Source organism: Pangasianodon hypophthalmus, chromosome 17 (genome assembly GCF_027358585.1).
Source record: "Pangasianodon hypophthalmus isolate fPanHyp1 chromosome 17, fPanHyp1.pri, whole genome shotgun sequence".
Taxonomy (NCBI): domain Eukaryota; kingdom Metazoa; phylum Chordata; class Actinopteri; order Siluriformes; family Pangasiidae; genus Pangasianodon; species Pangasianodon hypophthalmus.
The window spans coordinates 13,570,339-13,594,030 of record NC_069726.1 but is presented as its reverse complement, the minus strand read 5'-3'; the positions used below and the strand labels follow the sequence as shown (position 1 = coordinate 13,594,030).

At 38.8% G+C, this 23,692-nt stretch overlaps 1 protein-coding gene across 1 annotated transcript in view; it reads left to right on the top strand.

Annotated features, from left to right (window-relative positions):
• The first annotated feature begins 671 nt into the window (after nt 1-671).
• ntm (neurotrimin) overlaps nt 672-23,692 on the top strand; it is a 365,797-nt gene continuing 342,776 nt past the window's right edge. Inside the window, exon 1 of the mRNA XM_026941893.3 lies at nt 672-902. Coding sequence (XP_026797694.1) covers nt 842-902 — 61 coding nt within the window. The 5' untranslated portion in view covers nt 672-841. The remainder of the gene's footprint in view (nt 903-23,692) is intronic.

Genomic DNA, 23,692 nt, shown 5'->3' with positions numbered 1-23,692 from the left:
TCACTTCTTCCTTTTCATTTTCATCTGATGAGCTTTTATATTTTATGTCACTTTTTCAAGGTACATTCATTAAAAAATGGAACATTTGCCATGTCCGCTGATGATGTCGCTAACTCTACTGTAGTAACTGTTTCAGTGGGATTGTTACAAGACTTGGAATAGTACACGGCGAACACGGTGTGATACAAACAGTGAAGTGTCCCAGTGTGGTTATACTACATATAAGCACTCTTGGAACGCTGCTTGTCCAATCAAATTAGTGGACCAGAACTAACTGCTGCATAAATTATATTAATATTAATAATATTGCAATGAAGCAAATATGCATGAAGCAAATTTCTTTGCATTAATAACTAATGACTAATAATGATTGAGGTTGGACAGAATTACAGGGAATGAATATCTAACTCAAGGTTATTTATTTTCCAAGAAATAAGGAGAAGTACGTTTTTCAGTTTTCTAACAAGACAGGTTTTTTTTTTTTTTTTTTCTTTTTGGTGCTGGTTTTAAAGTCTAATCAGTTCTTTGTTAAATAAGGTCATTGGCACTGAGTGCGCACTTGGTTTCTTAGACAGCGTCGCCTTTGTCATCTCGAGAAAGACCATATCGAATGCAAGCAGGCTCGCGCGCGCGTCGCAGCCAATCACGGAGCGAGCTGGTCGGCGCGCGCGCCTCTCTGTCCTCTTTCACAGTCAAAGCGAGCTGGGATTTTGCGCTGCGCTCTGCTCCACTCTTAGCAGGATTTCTCCTTCCAGTTTTCGCAGATTTAAGATAAAAAAAATTAGAAAAAATATAAATATAGCGCTTTTTTATTCCCCCGAAAGATCCGGTCTAAATCAGCATGAAGAGTCCTGCGTGCTGGGCGGTCCTGTTGGGAATGGCCATCGCTTTAATACAGCGAGGTAAGGAGGGGGTCGCGTGTGGGGATGACCGTTACTTAAGATCAGCGTCACGTCAGAGTCTGTGCTGAGAAACTGTAACGCCAGACGCATCATCAAGTGCGAGTCTGAGCGTCTCCGGTTTGACGCACTTACTAACTAAACAGGCAGCTGAGATCAGCTGAGTGTCACTCCAAGGTGATGCGGCTTCACATGTCGGGAATTTATCTGCTCTGTGTATCTCTCTGTGTGAGTGTCTGCGTGCGTGTGTGTGTGTGCGTGTGCGTGCGTGTGTGCGTGCGCCCGCACCCCATACTGCAGGAAAAGTTTCACAAATGCTCCCTGAAACTCTCTATCTACAGACAGGACATAATTTACTTGTTGCTTTTATTTTGCGACTTTTCGATGCATTATAGATAATAATCATAGTAATTCCTAGAAAATCACACAAAATAATAATAATAATAATAATAATAATAATAATGATAATATTTTAAGAGCACTGAAGTTGCACATAATCGCCTGTCAAAAATGATGTGTCCTAAATAAGATTTAAGGCAGGATGTGTGGCTGTGTCCCAAACCTACTACAGCACTAGATAGTATGTGAAAGGAGGCTGGCATCAAAACTTATCCTGATAATATTAGTCTACACATTTAACCTGTATGGATACTAAGGTTATAGCTCTTCTTCACAACTGCAGTACAGCTGTTTGATGGCTGAATTGTAATACAGTGGTACACAGGGGTATGCTATGCATTAAGGAGCACATGGTCCAACATGTGTCCTAAACTGTTGATGTGTCATGTGTCATGTTTTCATTGTAATCTATTGTTCATTAGCTTATGATATTGAGAACAGTGAATGGAGATCAGACTTGTGTCCTTGGTGGTTTTCTGCTCTTCTTGTCTGGCTGGACGTGTGTATGTGTGGGTATGTTTGGGTTTGTCTTTTTATATGATGAACACTGATTGTCAGGTGATCAGTCATTTCTTGTAGACTGTGAATTTAAGATGAGGAGTGAGAGACAGGGAAACAAAGAATGAGTGCGAGAGAGAGCGAGAGAGAGCAAGCGAAAGTGTGTGTGTGTGTGTGTGTGTGGGTAGGTGGGGTGGGTGTGTGTGTGTGTGTGTGTGTGCCATGTTTTATTTTGTTATATTTTGATGAGGACCAAATGTTCACCTGATAGTTTTGGCGTTGTGGGGATATTTGGTACAAGAACTATATATTATATATTTAAACTAAAATGTCTTTATTTAAAATAATAAAAGGGCCTTTTGGTTACTGAGGTTAACGTTAGAGTTAGATTTTTGTGTAGGCATAGAATTAATTAACTACATTAATTATTATGTCAGTGGAAGGTCCTCACAAGGATAGCAAGACAAACGTGCGTGTGTGTGTGTGTGTGTGTGTGTATGTGTGTGTGTGTGTGTGTGTGTGTGAGAGACCCTGAGAGTGGCTGTGTCTGCGTTGCCAGGCTGCAGCACATCCACCTGCAGCGCTCAAGCCAACATCCCTCCGGCCAAACTATTGTACCCTTAGACTTTCGTTCAGCCCTCCCTGAGCTAACGCAGGAAAGATATGGGACTCCATTTCAGCTTAGAGCCACAGCTGTGTTTCAGCTTCATACACAGACCAGAGGAGAGGGTTTAAGCCTTTAACAGTTTAACAGAGATGAAGACCTCTGGATAGTTCAGATTGTTCAGTGGAAAGAATGATTCTGTGAAGGAGTCTACTGTGATAAACACCTTATTCCTTTGTTTAGAATCCATGCATTTCATTTGTGTGTCTTTCTCAAACAAACAGTAGTACAGTGAGCAGCATGAAAATACATGCAATTTCTTTGCTTGCATGAGAATCAAAGATTTACACAATTTCATACACCTGTCCTCACGCTCGAATTTTTCTCTGCAGAATATTTTGCTTGAAGGCGTTCTCTTTTTTTCAATAGCGCTGCTGTCCTAGAGTGACACAGTGTGCCATGTTATTACAGAAATTAGGCCCATTAGGAGCAGAGGATGACTGTGACTAATTGACATCAGTATCAGCCCAGATGTGAAATAGCTACTTTTTCAATTTCATCAAAAGGCTGAGAGAGTTCACTCATTTTCTCGAGTGGCCCAGTGGTGCGTTAGAGCTTGTTATGATACGCACTCTAGAAAAACAAATACTTAGTGATACTTTTGAAAAAATAACTACACTAGTGCACTCATTATGCCGTTTTGTAGGTTCAGTTACAACAAGATGTTTATAATTACGTTTCTCAAGCCATTATCCTCTCCCTGAGTTAAGTACTTACACAAGCATAGACTCTATGCAAGCAGGAGCTTCCTACAGGTTATTCTAGGAAACTGATTCAAATAGGAACAAGGATGTATGGTTAATTTTTTTAAAAAAGATATATATTCAGCACCCTTTACAGCTTTGCAGCTTTCTAGCTTTTGTAAGCAAGTCTTTTCCTTGGTTCATAATATTTTCTATAGCATATTAAAGAAAAAATGAATAAAGGATGGTATATTTTCCCGGAGAAGTGTCATGCAGGGGTCCACATCTGTTTAAAGAAGAATCATTCAGGATACGTGAATAAACTGACAGATATTTAGTATGTACAGGAGCATTGTCTTAGCACAATCTTCCAGTATGAATTTATTTCAGTCCCAGGCTGGTGTAGAGCCTCCATAGGATAGTGGCAATTTAGGGGTAAAGGAGTTAAGTTCAGTGCTAATTAACATTCCTTATACTATGCTACGTGCCACTATGGAATGTGAAAAAGCATTTTCTTTTACTGTCCACAAGTGTATATCTAATGACAATAAAGTTAAGAAATAAAACACAGTGCGGTGTGCTGTAATTGGAAAATAATTGGTGTGAAGCGGAGAACTGTTACCGCCACAAACTTGATTATTATCCTATAACAGCACACCTGAAGTGGTTTATTCCTCTGAGACCACAGCAATTTGCCAACAATTCCAATTCTTAAATTAAAAAATGAACATGTGATTCTTCCATTTATAATGACATGCCATACATACAACACATCATACATGCTAATTAGAATGTCTCCGAGACAAGGTAGTTATTGTTGTCAGTTGTTACAGCAGCTATAAACAGTTGTTTTTTCACCAGCCTCTCCTGAGTAGACAGAAAAATGCAGCTTTTCATGTTACCGAAGGATTCACAAAGTCCTCTGTCCTGAAGACTCTCCCGTGATGGAAAACTTACTGACTGTTACAAAGCACTGACACTCGAGACTCCTTCCCTAAATGTTAAATAAAAGAAAGCTTCCGCCTGTCGAAGATGATTCATTTTTTGTTTAATATCACATTTATAATCCATTTATTACTAGCCTTAGATCAGGTAGTGTCTTCCATACAAGTCCCTGTGAATGAGTTGTTTCTATAGAAATGATATCATATTAGAACGAGCTGGTACAGCTGGCAGTACTCTCAGAGGCATGCTGTTCTAGAAAATTAATCAACACCTTCTGACCAATCAGATTTGAGAATTCAACAGCACCATGGTATAAATTGGATTATTCCATGTATACACCCCCTTCCTTTCATCTGATGCATGATGGGAAAAAGCATGCTTTTCCACACTGAAATGCAGCACAGCCCAGCAGAATATGCGTTAAGTTGTGTTGTATCCCGCCAGGGATTTGGACCATTAGCTAGTCCACCACTGTGTTCAGTTAGACTTTAGCCTTGAATTCCCCTCAGTGGTCTCCATTAGAGATCCACCATCTCAGGAGAGACATTCGTTTTTTTTCTTCAGGCTGCACTGATGAAAACAATGTAATAATGAGCTTATAGTTTTCAGATTCCACGCTCATTCCTTTCGACTGATACAGAACTGTTCATTGAAAAGAGACTGCACTCTTAACCTCACTAAATGCTGTTATGCGTTGCTTTGTATCTTAAGCGCAGCACAGCAGAATATATGTTATATAATAACAGCGCTATATAAATGATACTGACAGATTTGGTACATCCCTTGCTCTTGTTTTTGAATATATATACACACTGTGACCTTTAATCTGGTATGTGACTGTCCATGGGAGGAACACTGCCCTCTTTTAAGGTTACTGTGTAGTGCTCTGTATCTGTAGAGATTTGGGTTTAAATTTGTCTGTGGTTTCGATTAGAGAGTTACAGTATCGTGAGAAACATGTTCTTTTTTCAATGTGCATTGATCAAAATAGCATAATTATAAGCCGTTGTTTATGGGTCAGAATAATACATAATGGAAACAGCACTCAAAACAGTAATTATATTTGATTGTGAACATCTGCCTGTCCCACTGAAAGAACCTATTCTGACATTTCTGTGAAGTTTCACCAGACACTTTAAAAGCTGTCTGTACTATTGTGTGGTCAGTTGGCGACTGTGGGTTAATAACACAGGGTTACAGCAATTGGAAGTGCAGCACAGACTCACAGAGAGCCATTCTTGAGTTGTCATGTTGAAGGAATGTAGGCCTCATATGAGGTATAGCTCTGTAATACAATCGTCTCTGTGTAATCGTCAACATCAGACAAAAGCCTATTGGAAAACTTCCACATGGCAAACACCCATTCAAGAAATACAAGAAATCATTAAGGCATATGCAAAGTCAATATGAGTCCTGCATACATTTGCACTTAGGGGTGTAATATGGGTTGATTTTTTACAATGACAAACACAACGAGTTCACATTTTGATCTTCATTAAGCTACTCCTTTACAAAGAGTTATTCTTTCTGTCTCCAGGCATACTCTCTCAATGAGCTCTTTTCCAAAACCCAGTCTCATTATAGCGCATACTGAAAGCGTCTCTGTGGGACTCTTGGAAACACCTTTTGAAAAAAAGACAAGCTGATGGTACTCTTTAAAACCTGAGACTCTGTAAAAGCTTGTTGTATTTTCACGTCACCTTCAACAGACAAATGAAAAGCATCTGTTTATCAAATGTTAAATTGTGAGTAAAGTTTAAGTAGAGGTAAAGTATATTTTGTTTGAATCAAATTGGGCTGTTTTGCTTTTGAATAATAAGTTAAAAAAATAAACATGTTTAAAAATGATTTTGCTTCGCAAATATGAAACAAAATGTGATATTATTTCCTGTTACATTCCCCCCATCTCTGATTTTCTTTTCCTTGCATTGGTTTCACTTGCATTGAATTGAGCCATTTAAATTTTTCTGTCCAGAATTTTACAATCCTTTATGTGCTAGGCTCAATTTTTCTAATGATCACTAGAACTTTTAAAAATCAGAAAAACTTACTGAGACTGTGTTCAGGTCTGTGTTGAGCAGATTGTAAAAAGGTAAAAAAAGCATGCTTACTAATTATTGCTCTTTGTAAATATGAGACAAAATGTGATATTAGTTCCTGTCACATTCCCTCCAGCTCTAATTTGCGCTCACACCTGTTCACACACACCCGCCAACAGGAAGATTCCCCATGAGAAGAGGTTTTTGTAATAAGTGAGCTAAACATATGATCTATTGAGATATATGAGAAATGAAATACACTGCACAGTTTTGTAGCTAATGAGATGGATGACCTGGTGAAAAGTGCATCCCTTCTAGTGAACAGAACAAGTGGGTTAATTAATGACTCTTTTTAATATAATGACATAATGGCCATATTATGACCTTAACTTAGTAACAAGTATCATTTTTCTTCATCATATCCTCCTTATTGTTGACATGAAAGTAATTTTTCATATGCCGCAGTGAGGAGTTTTTCAGCTGCATCTATTCCTAAACTTGCAGCTTTTTACCCCAGGGAAACTGCATACATTAAGCAGATAAGTTCACGTAAAGTGCATTTTGATAGCTGTAAACTCTACACTTCGCTGCATCAAGACACTCGACTTACTTTACAACTTGTCTCAAATGATTCATGACAGTAATTTCCTCACTGCATCAAATGTTGACTGATAAAGTAAACATCAATTTAGACACGTTGGTCATTGATGAATATAACAGGAAAGAGCACAGAGACTGAGGACATTTTATTTGATGCTATTAGGTAGAGCTAAATGGATAATTTTATCTGTCCGTTCAAGATAACATCCTTGAATGATTCAACAGTAATTTGCATTGTGACTATATGCATCCATATACATTTTTATCTCTAAGCTTATATGGCTAAAAGTTTGTGGACACCTGACCATCCCACCCATATGTGCTTTTTGAATAGCCCATTCCAGATGTAGTCCTCCCTAGTTCCAGTACACTTTGGAGCGTGGCTGTGGGGATTTATCATTCAGCCACAAGAGCATTAGTGAGGTCAGATGCTGATGTCATGTGAGGAGGCCTGGGGCGCAGACTGTGTTCCAGTTCATCCCAAAGGTGTTCAGTGGGGTAGAGGTCAGGGGTCAATGCAGCCCATTCAAGTTCTTCCATTCCAACTTTGATAACCCATGTCTTCATGGACCTCGCATTTTGCACAAGGGCATTGTCATGCTTGAACATGTTTGGGCCCCTTAGTTCTAGTGATTGGAACTTTTATGCTACAGCATACAAATACATCCTATACAATTGTGTGCTTCCAAATTTGTACAAATAGTTTGGGGAAGGCCCACATATGGGTGTGATGATCAGGTGTTCACAAACTTTTGACCGTATAGTGTATGTGGATGTGGAGAGACACATAAGAACTTTTTATGCTTGTCTGCTTTTAGCTCAGAGAGAAGGACATTTAAAGAAAGGGAATGAGTTGTTTGTCTCTGTTTGATCATTTTAAAGTTTGCTTTCTCATTTTTTGTCTAAAATTATTCTCATTTGTAAAATGAATTTCCTCAAGTGTTTTTCACTTGATGCCCAAATCTTTCTTAATATAGCTTACAGGAGATGATGCAGCCCATCCTAATCAGTATTTTTCTCTTTCAGTACTAATTGTTGCAGCAGATAGGTCTTTACTATGTGTCAGATTAGCATTTCCCCGCTGCTTTCTGGATTTTTAGATTACAGCAGTTTCCCAGTGCATAATATTACACTAAAACTCATTCAACTCTGAACATCATGGTTGTTTAGCGTCCTTCATGTCACAGCCCTTTGCTTTTTAGGTTAATCCTCACAGTGCTCACTTTAGAAGACTGGCTCTGTGTTGTTTTTCATGTAGCAGATGGCACAGAGAGCAGTTAAGCAGCACATGGTCATCTACTAATCCCCGTGCTGGTGATTAGTGTGTGTGTGCCTTTGCTTGCATATTAAGAGCACTGCAATTGGACTATAGATTTAATTGTATTTTGCTTTCAAATGTAAAAGCCGGGAGATAGGATCCACTAAATCTCAGGTAATGTATGAAATAAAAAGTGGAAATTAGCAGAAACGAATGAGATGTGCATGTTGACTCAGCATCCCTGCTGAATTGCCCTGCTTCATTTTACAGTTGAGAGTCTGCATTGGTCATTGAATTTCAAGGAAGCTTATAGGGGATTCTCATAATTAATGCTAAACGCTTCGGTGACAATCTTAATGGCCTTTTTGGGTCAATATAGAAAAGAATGTTTCTCATTAATCACTGGCACTTTGCTATCTGCTCTCTGTAAAGTAACTCAAGCAGTCACTTTACCTAAGTGAGAGCAAAGTCCACTAGTTCCAAAAGCTGCCCTTTAAATAATTGAAAATGGTTCATCTTGGATGTATTAACATTCTTCATTTGTATTTTTTTTTTAACAAATCCAAAAAACTATCTAGCGTAGATCCTGAAGGAAGGAATAATGATGAAGATGGAGGTCACTGCATACATGTTCCTTTGCTTCATTTATTCCCTATGGAAGGACCTCTCAAAGAAACATTTCGGAAGAATATACATTTTACATACATTTTATCTCCTCCTCAACATTCTGAGATGAAAAACATTCTCATTTGAACAAGTGAGGTGGAAGGCCAGTGAAACTGTGACCTATTGTGAACTGTTGTTTTGCACATGACAGAACATGGAGCTTTAATGTTCGAATATTTTTCATGAAATAAATCTCTGAGTAACAGAACAGTCAATTCCCTTGCAGGTCTTCCAGCACTTCATCTCGATTTAATTCTGGCCAGGGGAGCTAGTAAACTCAACTGTCAGTCAAACTAGAGTAGCCAGGAATACTTCAGTAAGTTATTGATGTGTGCATTCCCTAGAGCATTCTTACTTGAAATCAGAGTTTAGAGTGATAACAACTGGCCATAGGTTGTAATCATTCCTGCTCTACAAAATCCTTTGCATCAGCACCCATGTCAAACACTCAGAGCATATAAATATAAATGCATAATTTACTCTTTGTTTCCCTAATCATATTTGATTACGTTTTGGCTGATAATAGCTCATCTCATTAAATTTTGACACTTAATTAAGCTAAATTTGCGATAGGTCATGTGCATGCCCTAGCAGAATATTTAGCAGTTGTTGCATATTTATCAGAACTCCGGCATGGTAAGGTTCCAGGGTAATAAATAAACAGCCCTAGTTTTCCACCAGTGGAAAGGTATTGGACATGGTAGTGGTTTGGAAGTGTTTAAGGCGTAGCAGTGTTGCTGGGGTTTGTAAACACCTCAGTGCCTTAGTGGGAGTTCATCAACCAAAAATATCCGACTAACAGTAGTGCTGCGGTCAGAAACGATCTGCCAATCATGTAAAAGCATGTGCAATGCATAAAATCATGCAAATACAAGTCAAGAGCTTCAGTCCAGTGAGTGGCGGTTCTGTGGGTGGAAATGTTTTGTTGATGAGAGAGGTCAGAGTAGAATGACCAGGATGGTTCAGACTGACAGGAAGTCTGCAGTAACTGAAACTGGAGAGTTGAAAAATGGAAAAACATGCCTGGTCTTTTTCTAATTTTCAGCTGTCCTGTTTCAGTGAGCCTTTGCCCGATGTAGCCTCAGACTCCTGTACTTGGCTGACAGGAGTGGAACCTGATGTGGTCTTCCACTGTTGTATCACATTTGCCTCAAGCTTCAATATTTTGCTCATGCTTTTCTGCGGACCATGGTTGTAAAGAGTGGTTATTTGAGTTACTCTAGCCTTCCTTTCAGCTCGAACCAGTCTGGCCATTCTCCTCTGCCCTGTCTCATCGGCAACAGCTCACAGATCTGCTGCTCTGTCATTCTCCAACAAAACTTTAACTGTAAAAATAAACAGAAAAACAGAAAAAGTTAACTGTACTCAATTGATTGAGTAAACTCGTTCCCTCAATTTAATTGAGTAATGTGGTCTCCCAAAACTAAAGTTCACTTAACTTGATGCTCATGTAGACTGTACTTAAATTGTTAAGTTCACATAACTTGGTGTTCATATAGCATATTTTATCGTTTACTGACTGTAAATCAAACCCAGGCCTCAGCAGTGAGAGCGCTGCAAGCTAGCCACTAGTCTACCAGGGAAACAGTGTACTGCAATGATTAAGTTCACTTAATTTGGTGTTTATTTGAAGCATACTTGAATACATGGTGTCCCAAAAGAGTCCATAAATAGGGGAAATAAACACTTTTTAGCAAAATGTGACTTTATTTACAAAACATTCTCTACACGATGACCTTTTTTTTTTTTGTAAACACACACTGAGTGTCTCCTACTCATGATGAACTCTTAAACTTCACTACACTGTTATCAGCAACAGACAAGATGAAGAGCAATTATATTTTGCAATTATCTACCAATCAGTGCATTAATTCTCTTGTTTCCAGTGGAACTCCTTGCATGACCAATCACATCAAAGAAAGACCAGAGTGAGCTATTTTAATGAATCACCATTTTGAGTTCATAACACTTGAAATGTTAGGTAGGTAAGTAAGTTAACCAAACTTAGATGTTTTATTTAGGGGTACAAAACGCAATGTTTTAAGTAATGTTTAGTCATGATTACTTGACTGTTTAAGTAAAGACAACATTTAGGGTTTACAGTGAAGGAGATCAGCAGTTTCTGAAATACTCAAACCATCCTATCTCACACCAACAACCAGGTCAACTGAGATCAAACCTTTTCCCCATTCTGATGTTTGTGAACAATGACTGCTCTTGACCTGTATCTGCATGATCGTATGCATTGCACTGCTGCCATATGATTGGCTGGTTTTATAATTGCATGAATGAGCAGGGGTACAAGTGTTCCTATTAAAGTGGCTAGTGAGTGTATACTCAGGAGAAGTCTACCTAATTGTGAAGTTAAACACTCATGTGAGTGTTATAAGTAATTGAAGTCTATACATAGCAGTACTGCTGCTCTGAGTCTCCCTGAGCCACTGCAGGTCTAATATGATAATCTTTCTTATCAGGAGTTCACCTTGGTCCCAGGTTTAATATGTCAGCACCAGTCACGACAGAGATCAGTGCAGAGCACGATATAGAATGATAAAATAATGACCATGTCAACGCTGCTATGATAGTGTAATTTCATTGAGGCAACTGAATTTTAATAGAAGTGTCATTTAAGAAGCTCATAGGTTAGATGATAGAACAGCGTTATAGTGGAACTGGAATGTCAGCTGCTAAGGCTCATTCTCCCTGTGTTCATAACCACATCATAAATTAAAATATATCACTGTAAATGGCTAAGTAAAATGCTGTAATGAATGTTGTATGGTACCACTGCCACCACAAAATTATAATTATACAATATAATAGGACTGTAAAAGCAGCTATGATATTAGGATAATTTCTAAAGGTATTTCTTTTCACTTATGTGAAGAGTAAATGTTTTGCTGTATTTTATGACTGTGATTGAAGATCAGAAAGGCAGTGACCCAATGTAGTGCCCCATTTTCTGGCCCGGTTAATAAACGTTTTACCGCCACACACAGCAACTCTGACAATAGTTCAGGCCATAATTCAAATCAAAGGTTTATATTACAATATGTTATTGTTGCCATAGTAACTGCTAATTCACAAGGACTTGTATGGCAGATTCTCCACTTAATATAAGACTAATAATAAATGTGTTGTTGGCTCAACACAACAGAATAGTGTTTGTCCTATCATAGATCGCAAATTCAAATGTTTGTGGTCGGGAGAGCAAAATTGGGCTTGCTCTCTGGGTGGGAGGATGGCTTTCTCTTCCTTGTCAATCAGAGTGACACTAGCCAATCTGCACATCTGTGAACTCATGTATACAGAAGAAGGCAAATAGCACTTTTCACCAAGTGTGTTACACAGCCCTGAAAAAATGTGTCTATGTAACCATGATCATTGATATGGTGAAGGTTTCTGTAAGGAGATGGTCAGTATATTTTCTGCCATGGAAAAGTCTTCAGGAGTCTACAGAAGACAGTGTATTTTCATCTTATTAACTTCAGGAGAGAGGAATAGGGAGCAGCTGGTGAGAGAACCACTGTTTATAGCTGCTATAATGTAAATGATAAGAAGAACTAACTTGTTTTGGGGATATACAGTATATATGGTGAAAACATATGATGTGCCATCCATTAATAAATAAAAACATTGTAATTGTTGGCAAATTGCTGGAATAAAACACTTTGGGACATGCTGTTATTGGAAAATAATCACCACGCTCATGTTGATTATTTTCTTAAACCCATCATGTTTTATTCCTTACATAAAATATGGTTGCTTCTGCAGTGCTGTTGCAGTACAAGCTCTTTATAGCAAAACAGAGAAGTTAAAGACTTTGATAGTTAAGCTGGAAATTTTAAATCTAGTGTTTATTCTATATTCCTGTGGTTGTGATGGCGTGGAGTAATGCATCTGTGAGTTCAGGTCTGCCTGCTTCTTCACATCAAAATATATTAGTAAAAACAAAATAACTGATCAGTTATTTTTTTCTGTCAGTGTTCACAGGAGTCCTAAGGGTGTGTTTTGATGAAAGGAAAACAGAAATCAACACCATTTATACCTGTAAAGATTTCTGAAAAAGCTGCTGTAAGAGACAGAGAAAGCACTTGTGTGCTACTCATTAACTTTGGAGAGAGTGGGAAGATTGTAGTTGATTATACTTTTTTGATGCACAGAACATCTTAAGATGTGCAGAGAGATCTCAGAAACACCTCAGGACTGTTTCCAGTCGGGAAATGTATTCATAACACTCCTGTACACAGCAGCCTCATTTGCGTAGTCAGTGTACAAATTCTCATTGCCTGCTCATCTCCTTCAATATTGTAGGCACAATAGCTTGTTAGCTGTGAGGAATACTGGTGAAGAGAAGGATGCCAGAGGGAATTTATGGGATGTATATTCAAATTCAGTAAGTGGCTTTTTGGTGTCACCATTTCTCTGCTGTGTATTGTCCCCCATAGCATTATCTCAGAATAAGCTTAGGCCTGTGGTCTTATTATAAATGATGAAATAGTTCCTCATGAGGGTTATGGTGTCTCATGAAGCAAATGTGGCCCAGCATAGCATGTTCCACAGGAGAGGAACACACACGGTACCATTAATCTCCTGCTGTGGAGTGGCACAGATATTAAAATAATACCTAAATCAGGAAATCACTGTAGAGTGAGTTGTCTGGCTTGTTAGCTTATTTTCTCTGGAGATTTGAAAGTCTCTTCCTAGAGGGGTGACTTGTTTTTTTGTCAGCATGCATAAAACAACATATGCATAGTTAATATGGGCGAGTTTATTTAAGTGCTGTGAAATTTTTGAAATTTGTGAATTTTTTTTGCTATTTTGGCTATTTCAGAGGTGTTTCTTATCAGAAAGTGTCAGTCAAGTCAAATTGATTTTTGCCTATAAAAATAATAGAAAGTGAGTTTGCAGTCCGGGCCCTCAGCTGCTTACTGACTGTAATGTTCACTTTGTGATACTGTACTATACACTCTGAAACCAATGCATAAATATTAGGGCCATGCCAGTTTAAGCAGATTGATTTTAGAGAAGAGCTTGTATACATTTAAAGGGGTATTGAGAAAAAGCACATTTAAATGCATTGCTTTCCATACAAATGCATGCAGGTGACGGACAAAGCTTCCACTTGCCAAATCCAGCTTTGGTTAATTTTTTTTTCTAATATGAAGACTCGATTTGCAACATGCCAAGTGAAAATAAATGAAAATCAATGAAGATTTCCCCTTCTGTGTCCTCCTCCACACCAGCAATTATGAAGTGCCATATAAAGCAATTTGTGCAATTGCTTCAAGAACCCCGGTGTTTCTCCACATAACCCTGATTGATTTTTTTTTACAACCTGTCCTTGACTAGAGGTGGGCGATTATCACACGAGGATGACATTGTCTTCTTGTTGTCAGTCCTGGATTTGAGACTGACAGGCGGCTCGGGCAAATCAGACTGATTTAATTACGGAATGTTCCTGCGTCTAAGGCTTCACAGAGATTATCAGGGGAAAACTGGTGAGAAGAGAAATCAAACAAGACCGGCTGAAAAAAGGGATGCGCCTCCAGAAGGGCAAAACAAGTCTCATGTCGAAGGAAATCAACAACTGTATTTCTAACAACTGGATTTCACACATAACTGATTATATGAAAAATAGAGAAATCACTCGTGTTAGAATTCTTACGCATTTTGTATGAGATCAGATTAAAGAAAGTTGCTTGTTACTTGTTTTTTTTTCTGTATTCATTTTTGATGAATATAAAAGTGGAAGCTGGGTTAAGCCTGATAGTGTGAGATCCAAAAATCAGAATGAACAATAAGACAATATATGTGAGCCTGGTGTTTGACACAGAAATAAATCTTTAACATTATTGTCAAAGTATAATGCCTTTGCTAAATATAATAACTTGACAGCTCTATTGTTATACTCTGCCATAAAATAGATTAGCTCTCCTTACCGACAGTAGGCCATCTAGCTACGTCCAGCAGCTGACAGTAATATTGAACGGATAATGAGATTTAATGTAAATGAACTCAAGCACTTGGCTATCAACCTGATATAAAATGAACTAAATATTTTGGGCCAGTATTGGGAAGACATTAATGTTTTTTTTGCTGTGTCCTATTATGCTGCATAGCTTTCAGCTATTTTCTCTTGTTAATTCACTGAGAAGTTGCCCAGCTGACTATCTCTATTCAACTAATCACATTCTTCTCTGCTTTGTCCATCTCAATGAACTCCAGAGCAACCATGTGTGAAACAAAGCATGGAAAAATGCAGCACCCTTTCAAGGCCCTTTAAACTAATACATTGTTCTGACAATCCTTGGGACCTAGGAGTAACATTTTGGGAGTCTGACTCAGGTGTGGTGATGTCTGAGGTGTGCAGGGTGTGCAGTTTTTGCCAAGGCTTTTACTGTGCACATACTGATGGGTGACAAATTAAATAAAAACAATAACAACAACAACAATAACAACAAGCAAATACTGGTTGCTTTGTTATGCTGTAGGGGACATTTTGCTGGCATGGCTTGGGTACATATCTCCCCTTAGAGGGAAGGGTCATTGCAAATCAGTCCTTCACAGAAATATTTCTATCCTGATGGGAGTGGTCTCTTCCATGTCTTCATCCGCAAGGGCTCACTGAATGGTTTGATCAGTATGAAAAAGTCTTATGCTATGGCTTTTGCAATCACCAGATCTCAACCCAATTGAACATCTATGGGAGATTTTTGGAGTGATATGTTAGACAGCTCTAACCACAACCATAATCAAAATTTAATATTTAATATCCTTTGCAAGAATGGTGTTTCTTGCTAAGGTGCAATGAAGCATTTCCGGTAGTGGTGGCCCAATGACTTACAGAGCACTTAATGTTGTATTTTTTTTTCCATTTGAACATATGGAGCACTAATTTCATCCATTAAACTGACCCGAACAACTGAATTAATTGCCTTGTGATTGGAGGTTAGCTAGCCACTGTAATGGTAATGGCGATAAATTATTAGCCTGACATCAGCTTTGCTTCATGTAATTTCAGTGGGAGGGCTGGTCAAGCAAAATGAAGTCACAGGAGTGATCTGTACTTTCCTTAACTGAAAAGAACTTTCTAATAGTGTTTCAACTTAAAATAATCAGACATTGCCTGAAGTTAGTGGGTCAGAATCACTGAGTTTTTTTTAACTCCTAATTTGCTCCTAATTTGCAACTGTTAATGTCTACTGCAAAAAGTAATGAGCTCTTCTGATGAAACCCTTCCTCAAGTGAAGTCATCATTGGCTCTTTTGAAGACCCCATAGAGATTCATATAATGGTCTGCCTTTTTATAATAACATTACAATACATTAGTCAGCATTGGTATTTTATAATAAAAATGTTGCTGCAAGTGTGGCTGCTTAAAGTCTACTGTACAACTGCAAAACCTAAATGCAACTTGTAATTGGATTTTACTTAAACGTATTATTAAATGAAACTGATTTGTTTTGCTATTGATTTTGATAGTGGATTGAACATTGGCATTATGTCACTTACTTAGGCTGGCATCTTCATATTTTTACCTTCAAGAATAAAAGGACTTCTCATTTAAAGGACACACACTTTATTTTGAGCCAAGGGATACAGTTAGCCTGTCAATAATCAATTAGCCTGCTGACTCTATATAGCCCAAGAACCTGGAGGAGTGAGGAGGAAGGTGCATTCACCTTACCGCTTGTTCATGAGGTACTATTTTCAACCTACCTATGGGTGTCCTTATTAGATAAGCACAAGAGCTTCAACTTGAAATCCCTCTGTATTTTATTCAGCCAAGGTGTAGGTTGTTGCTTAGGCTCATAATCAGATTTCAAGGCACAGTTCTGTTATTTGTATTGGGTATACTTTTTGATTTACAAAGATTCAATCTGTCATAATGCATTGATATCGTTTTTTTCAGACCATGTATGAGTATGAGTACATGCTATTTTTGGTACTCATCGATACTGATACCAGTACTTACAGTAATGTTAGTTTTTTAAAAAACAAATAATGTTGAAGCTTGCACTCCATTGTCTGCTCAGCTTTCGCATTTCTCTGCTCAGGGCCACACCCATGCTTATCCCCAAACACCTCCCTCCCTGTGCAGTCCCACTCTAAACCACGACCCCAACCTGCTACAAGAACATTGGCCAGACATTTCTGAAAGCTTTAAGTACCAAACCAATTACTGTTGTCTGAAGTGTGTCTGTGTATTTAAGAGACACAGGATGAGGCTTCAGTAGAGTAAATGCGCTTATCTAATTTCGAGTCTGTATCTTGTAGGTAGGGACGTGTGCCCTCCAGTGTAACCTCACATGGATTTGGAGAAAGTGATTAGGAACAATAAAGCTTTAGATAGTGTATTCATATCTCCATGTCAGGACTACAAAAAACATTCATTTTAGAGAGACTTTTCAAGCAGAATTAATGGAGCGCTGATAAGAGACGTATGTAATCCTCTGTGTGGCTGACCTGCGGGATAGGAAAGTGACTAAAAATAGTGTCTGAGAATTAGCTTCTTTTGAAAGTGCCAGGAAAAATAGCACCCTGTCATCTTGCATAGGGCTCTTTTCTGCTACCCTCACAAAACTCAGAAATAGCAACAAACCTGTCGAGGAACGTATTGTTCAGCGTCCTAAGGGTTTGCTTTGAGTTCAGGCCAAAGGTCATCCATAGAAAATAAAGAACCAGATATACAGGAACCAAAAGCAGAAATAAAATAGAATATCTGTAGTCCAACTTTTAAGGATTCTCTTATGTTACTTGAGAGAAGTATTTAAATCGTAGTCATGATGTAGACCCTTAAATCAACCCTCATGTTGAACTGTGTTACACTGTAACAAATTCAATTCAATACAATTCAGTTTTATTTGTATAGTGCTTTTAACTGTGGACACTGTCACAAAGCAGCTTTACAGAAATATGTAAATTCTGGATATAAATTTTAAATTTATAAATTTATCCCTAATGAGCAAGCCAGAGGAGACAGTGGCAAAAAAAACCTCCCTGAGACGATATGAGGAAGAAACCTTGAGAGGAAGTGAGAGTCAAAAGGGAACCCATCCTCACCACAGCGGATAGTGCAACTATACATAATTCCTTTCTATAACTGTACACTACATGTGCAGCTGCGTAACCAGGAAATTCATTATAGTTTATTTTTAAGTTATTTTGTTGAAGTTATCAACTGTTAACTGATGGAGACTTGAGTGCAAAACTGTTCGTGCCAATTGCAGTCCTAAATCTAGTTTCATAGCAATTGTAATCCTAAGCCATCATAGCAAAACTGTTCGTATCAATTGCAGTCCAAAGCCATCTTCATGGTCTCTAAGTGGTACCATCCACAGTAATCTCATGCATCTTTAGGCTGTTCGTGTGGGGCCATCAGCAGCAGCGAGTGGTTTTCAGGTGATGGGAACTCCAACCAGAAGTAGGGCATCAGGATGGATCAGGCAGGTCCGGAGAGCAGAAGGGGTCAGAATAACTGGTATCTCAGGAGTAGCAAGTGTAGCACAACAGAGAGAGACAGAGAGAGAGAGAGAGAGAGAGAGAGAGAGCGAAAGAGAGCGAAAGAGAGAGAGAGACAGAGCGTGAGACAGAGAGAGAGAGAAAAGGAGAGCGATTGAAATAGAGATTGTTAGTACAATGTACATTGTGTGCAGAGTGCAAGCAGGGACTACGGCAAGACTAGCTATAACAGCAAAACTTAAAGGGAGAGCCAGAAGGTAACACAGACATGAGGGCGCCCTGGGACATAAAGCGGCCAGCCACACCACCGTCAACAAACCTGAACAAATTTACCACTAATGCACCACAATACCAAGGAGATAACTGTTCCGCCTCATTTTAGATGAAGCACTTGCTCTTCTGATGGTCACTGTTCATGAACTGTATAAAAATCACATTGAATGTAGAACGTAGTTTCATCAGGGTATGAAAAAAAGACACTAACAAAAAGAAACAGGTCCCTTGAAGAGCACGTTGATAAAAAGAGCTAGAAACCCTGGTGTATTCTGTTTAAACTTGAACTATAAATGATAAGAACAAGGCAGCATGGAAAATGAAGAGCAGAGAATGTAAAGAATATTCTGTGTCAATAGATGAGAAGCCAGTATTGGAGGAGGAAACTTATCTGATAGAATTGTAGCTGAGTGTAGGAGACGAAGAAAGGTCTCTCAGTGGTGCGTCTTTTTGTTGTTTTTTTCCCCCCGTCTCCTGGCTACATAGATGAGCTATGTGCTCTATGGCCTGACTTCAATGATTCAGTCTCTCCAGCTGGAGTCACACACCCATGAGAACATCAGGATCCTGATGTTTACAGACAAACTATTTCTGATGCAGTTTTGATGGACAGTAGGCATGGCAACCTAGACATGAAAAATGATAACTGATTACTATCTAGCCATGATGTCTATGTTCAGTAAATACTGACATCCTTGGACTTGCCAGTTGAAGTGGCTATGTGCTTTGGAGCATCCCAGACTTCTAATGTTTTTTTAGGCCACACTATCCTGAATTTACTGAATGACTACAGACTCTGAAGCACTCCAGGATTTATAAATACCCCTGATAGATAAAATGAATAAATAGTCCATTCGTTAAAATCTAAATGAGAGAGCTCATTCCAACTGGCACCATGATGGCAGAGAATTCTAGAGGTCTGAGCTGGATTTGAAGTAGTTGATCTCTCTCTGTGTGTGTGTGTGTGTGTGTGTGTGTGTGTGTGGCGCGATGTGTGTGCTTTCACTGCACATCCCCTCAGGTTTTGAACCAGCTTAAGCTCTGTGACCATGCTAGCTATGCACAGGATTTAACACATAAGCTGTCAATGCATCTAGCACTGTTTGTTTTTAAATACTTGAGATAGTTTATCACTTGATTAACAGGAAGATAGGATCAGATTTTCTGATCTATGACTGCATACGTTAGAGTACTGTGTACATAAATTTTGCACCAGCTATAGTAACTGCTCCAAGGTCAGATCTTATCAGCTTGGTGGCTGATCACTGCCTCTAAATTATCTGACTTGACTTGAAAGGTGTAAAGCATCTGCTCATTATAATTAGTCCAGGTTCCGTGATCATGCATGCATTTTGGCAACAAATAACGTGACAGATTTTGGATCCGGTGGAATCACAGGCCTCATGTCTCCAGCACAAACATTTCTAAATAAGGTTAAAGAAGGCTGGCTGGCATAACTGATCTCCCACTCAATGGATTTTCAAATAGTTCTATTATTGAATTAGATTTTAGATCATGTATATTGCAGTTTACCAGTTCAGTGGTATGAGTCCTGGGCACTTACTTTGTTACTGAGGTTTTTTTCTTGTTTTATGGTTATTTTTCCCCAATGGAAAACTCATATGGCTATAAGCGTGACATGCTCATGTTGCTTGTTTATGGTTTTTTTGGGTTTTTTTTTTTTGGGGAGGTATCACTTTTCTTTATGAGCTTAAAAACAGATGCAAAGGAGCTCATTCCTGTTTTTAGGGAAGAGCAAGGTTGCAAAGAAAGGAAGGTTCTTCTCAGAGCTTTCTATAACCATCACAAGTGTCAGGTTACATACTGTTAGCTTTTGACTTTATGCTTTTAAAGCTTCTGTATCTACAGTGTCACCTGTACAACGCAGACTATATGACAGGTTACTGGAAGGTAAAGTCTTGTAGAAAGCATTTATGTCTCCGGTTGATAAATGGACTACACCTTGTCCTGTTCTTTAATTTCCAGTCAGCGCTGCAAAAGATTCATTATGCAGGTCTTAATATGACATTAGGTTTAATTCATTATGAAAGTCCTAATGTAGCATTATGTTTATTGCACCTTTGTGCGACATTGATTTACCATGCTATCATTTCATTAAGGGATCTGTTTGGTCCTAATGTGCCCAGTCAGCATTCGTGTGGTTGGGCCGGTGATCACTTCTTAATGAGTGCCTTCACACTGAATGAACACAGCCTATATTACTCACATTATTTGCACTATATAGCAGTAAGCAGACCAGCTGACACTGACGTGATGCACTGTTCATTCCTTCTGACGTGAATTGATTAGTTAAAAGTCTACTGCACGCTCTGATAAAGCTTTGCAAATGAGTTAGTGCAGTTTGCGTTGGTGGCTGTTTAATCTAGTTATGAGATGCATGCAGCAGCAAATGACTGTCACTATAATTTAATCTGAGCTGGCTCTGGGAGGAAGAACGTTCCCCTTTTTGTGTCCTGCAGATCAGGCAGATTTGGCTTGAAGTCAGCATTCTGAAAAATAACCGGACACTGGAGAGACATAGGATCTGGGATTGTATGAGCTTGCCTGATTTGTTTGTCAGATAGTTTAATAGCTTCATGGATGACAGTAGAAAGGCTCCTTCAGGAGAATATGAAACAATGTGTTAGTATTTGATACATGCATATTTTTGGTAACACGTGATTTGAAGAACCCTACTGAAGAAAATGTTGCTTCCCATTGTGGCCATGCAGGACCAAGCTAATTGCACAAGCAATTTGCTAGTTAGACCCGCATTAACCAGTAAACCTAGTTAAGCTGGTTAATGAGCTCTAAGTTCAGAGAGTAAGAGAGAAAAAAGTTATTTGCATTCAGACATACGCTAAGCTAAGGTGCTAAACTTAATTTTCTGGGTGCCATATTCAGAGTATTGAAATTACCTGCGTGTGGTTCTCTGACATTGCCTGGTTTATCTTGTATAGTGCTGTCTGGAATGAGTTTTTCAAATGCATCTAAACCACCCCCCTAAAACAAACAACTTGTCTTTAGGCCAAAAAGAAAAATAGATGCTAGAAAAAGAAGACTGATAAAGCAGTCCAAATTTTATGAGTACACATGTTGTCAACTGCAATGTGATGCAACATAGAAGCATGTAAAAAGTTTAGACTAAAAAGCTTAGACTAATTGACATTGATTATCATGAATAGTCCTAGCAATGAGAATCATGTTGATTTGCCATCTTTCCAAATGTGTCCTACAATCTACAACTGACTCATTACTTGGCTGCTTACCTGTAAAACAGCATGTGATACAGCAGACCCTAATAATAATGGAGAAGCAGGCCAAAATAAGGAAACAATTTTGTACAAAAATTGTTGTAGCATTGGGTGACATTGATGTCTCACAGCTTTTTCGTCCTCAGTTTTTTTCTGAGTTGGGGTTACTGTTTGTTCGATGTTCTCCCTGTGTCCGCGTGGGTTTCCTTTGGGTTCTCTGGTTTGCTCCCACCTCCCAAAAACATGCTCATAGGTGGATTGGCTACACTAAAATGCCCCTAGGTGTGATTGCATGGGATTGAATGGAATTGTTTCTACCTCAGACAAAATGTTCCCGGGATAGGCTCTGGATCTGCTGCAACCCTGACCAGCATAAAGCACATACTGAAAGTGAGTAGTGTGAGAACATTCTAGTGAGATCTCCAGTAAGCGCAGAAGCAGCAGAAAGCATGACTGAAAGTGTGACAGAAAAACTTTACTGGAGAGACCATAAACAAAGATTTTTTGAAATTGCCTGTACAATATACTAAATTCTGTGCAAAATTTATTTAAAATTTATTTTAATTTATTTATTTATTTTATTTTATTTTATTTATTTTATTTATTTTGGGGGCAGTCGTGGCCTAATGGATAGTGCGTTGGACTCGCAACCCGAAGGTGAACCTGAAGGTTGTGGGTTTGAGTCTCGGGTTCGGCAGGGATTGTAGGTGGGGGGAGTGAATGACCAGCGCTCTCTCCCACCCTCAATACCACGACTGAGGTGAGACCCTTGAGTAAGGCACCGAACCCCCAACTGCTCCCCGGGCGCCGCAGCAAAAAAAGGCTGCCCACTGCTCCGGGTGTGTGTTCACGGTGTGTGTGTGTTCACTACTGTGTGTGTGCACTTGGATGGGTTAAATGCAGAGCACAAATTCTGAGTATGGGTCACCATACTTGGCCACAAGTCACTTCACTTCACATTGTTCTCAAAAGGTAAAGTATATCGAATATTACCATAGTTTTTTAAATGTAATATTACAGTATATATAATATTACCATGGTGTATTTGCATTGCCTAAAATATGAATTTAGAATTATCAGAATAATCAGACATGCTAAATTATGAAAAGACCAAAACCACCCCTAATCGGGGTGACCAGATTAGATGCATATTTAAAATTGTGGTTTAAATCACACTTCAGTTGACCTAAAATATTATTTTGACAAACTCCTATACCAGTGCCATATTTTTTTCAAGGTGATTAAAAAAAATTGCAGGAGATTGTTTATAAACTGCCAGCATGGTACCAGATGAAGCAAATTACCTGAGCTTTTTCCAAATACCAAACTGAGAGACAGTCAATAATCTTTCTGTCATAAGAAGTACCAATTAGATTATCTTCATCCTTAGCAAAGAGACACAATGCAAAGATTTACAGTACAGTGTGAGCCACCTTAGTAATAGATGCTAAATGGCGGTCAGACAAAAGTGCAGCTTCCCGTAAAAGCTTTTGCTCAATCAAGTGTCTGAAACTTTAGACAATGACAGTGAGTGTTCTCAGATAGCAAATTTTTTTTTCTGCGTTTTACATTTGCATTTGGTCATTTAGCAGACAGTGTTGTCAAAAGCAAGTTACTAAAAACACGAAAAGCTGAAGGTGCAATGACACAATGTACTTGAAGAATTTATAATGTTAAAGAGCAGAGACTAATGCTGCTTCATGCAAATGCTAGAGTGATCTAGTCTATACATGAGGAGATAAACATTCATTCATTCATTCATCCATCATCAGTAACTGCTATATGCTGCTCAGGGTCATGGTGGAGCTGGAACGTATCCTGGGAACACTGGGCATGAGTGGGTGTGAGGTGGGAATACACCCTGGATGGGCACTAATCCATTGCAAGGCATTTTCACACACTTTCACATCTAGGGGCAATTTAGCATAGCCAATCCACTTGTCAGCATGTTTTTGGAAGGTTGGAGAAAACCACAGAACCCGGAGGAAACCCATGGGGAGAACACAGCGTATTGAGAACATAGAGAGAACATGTGAACCCCCACACAGA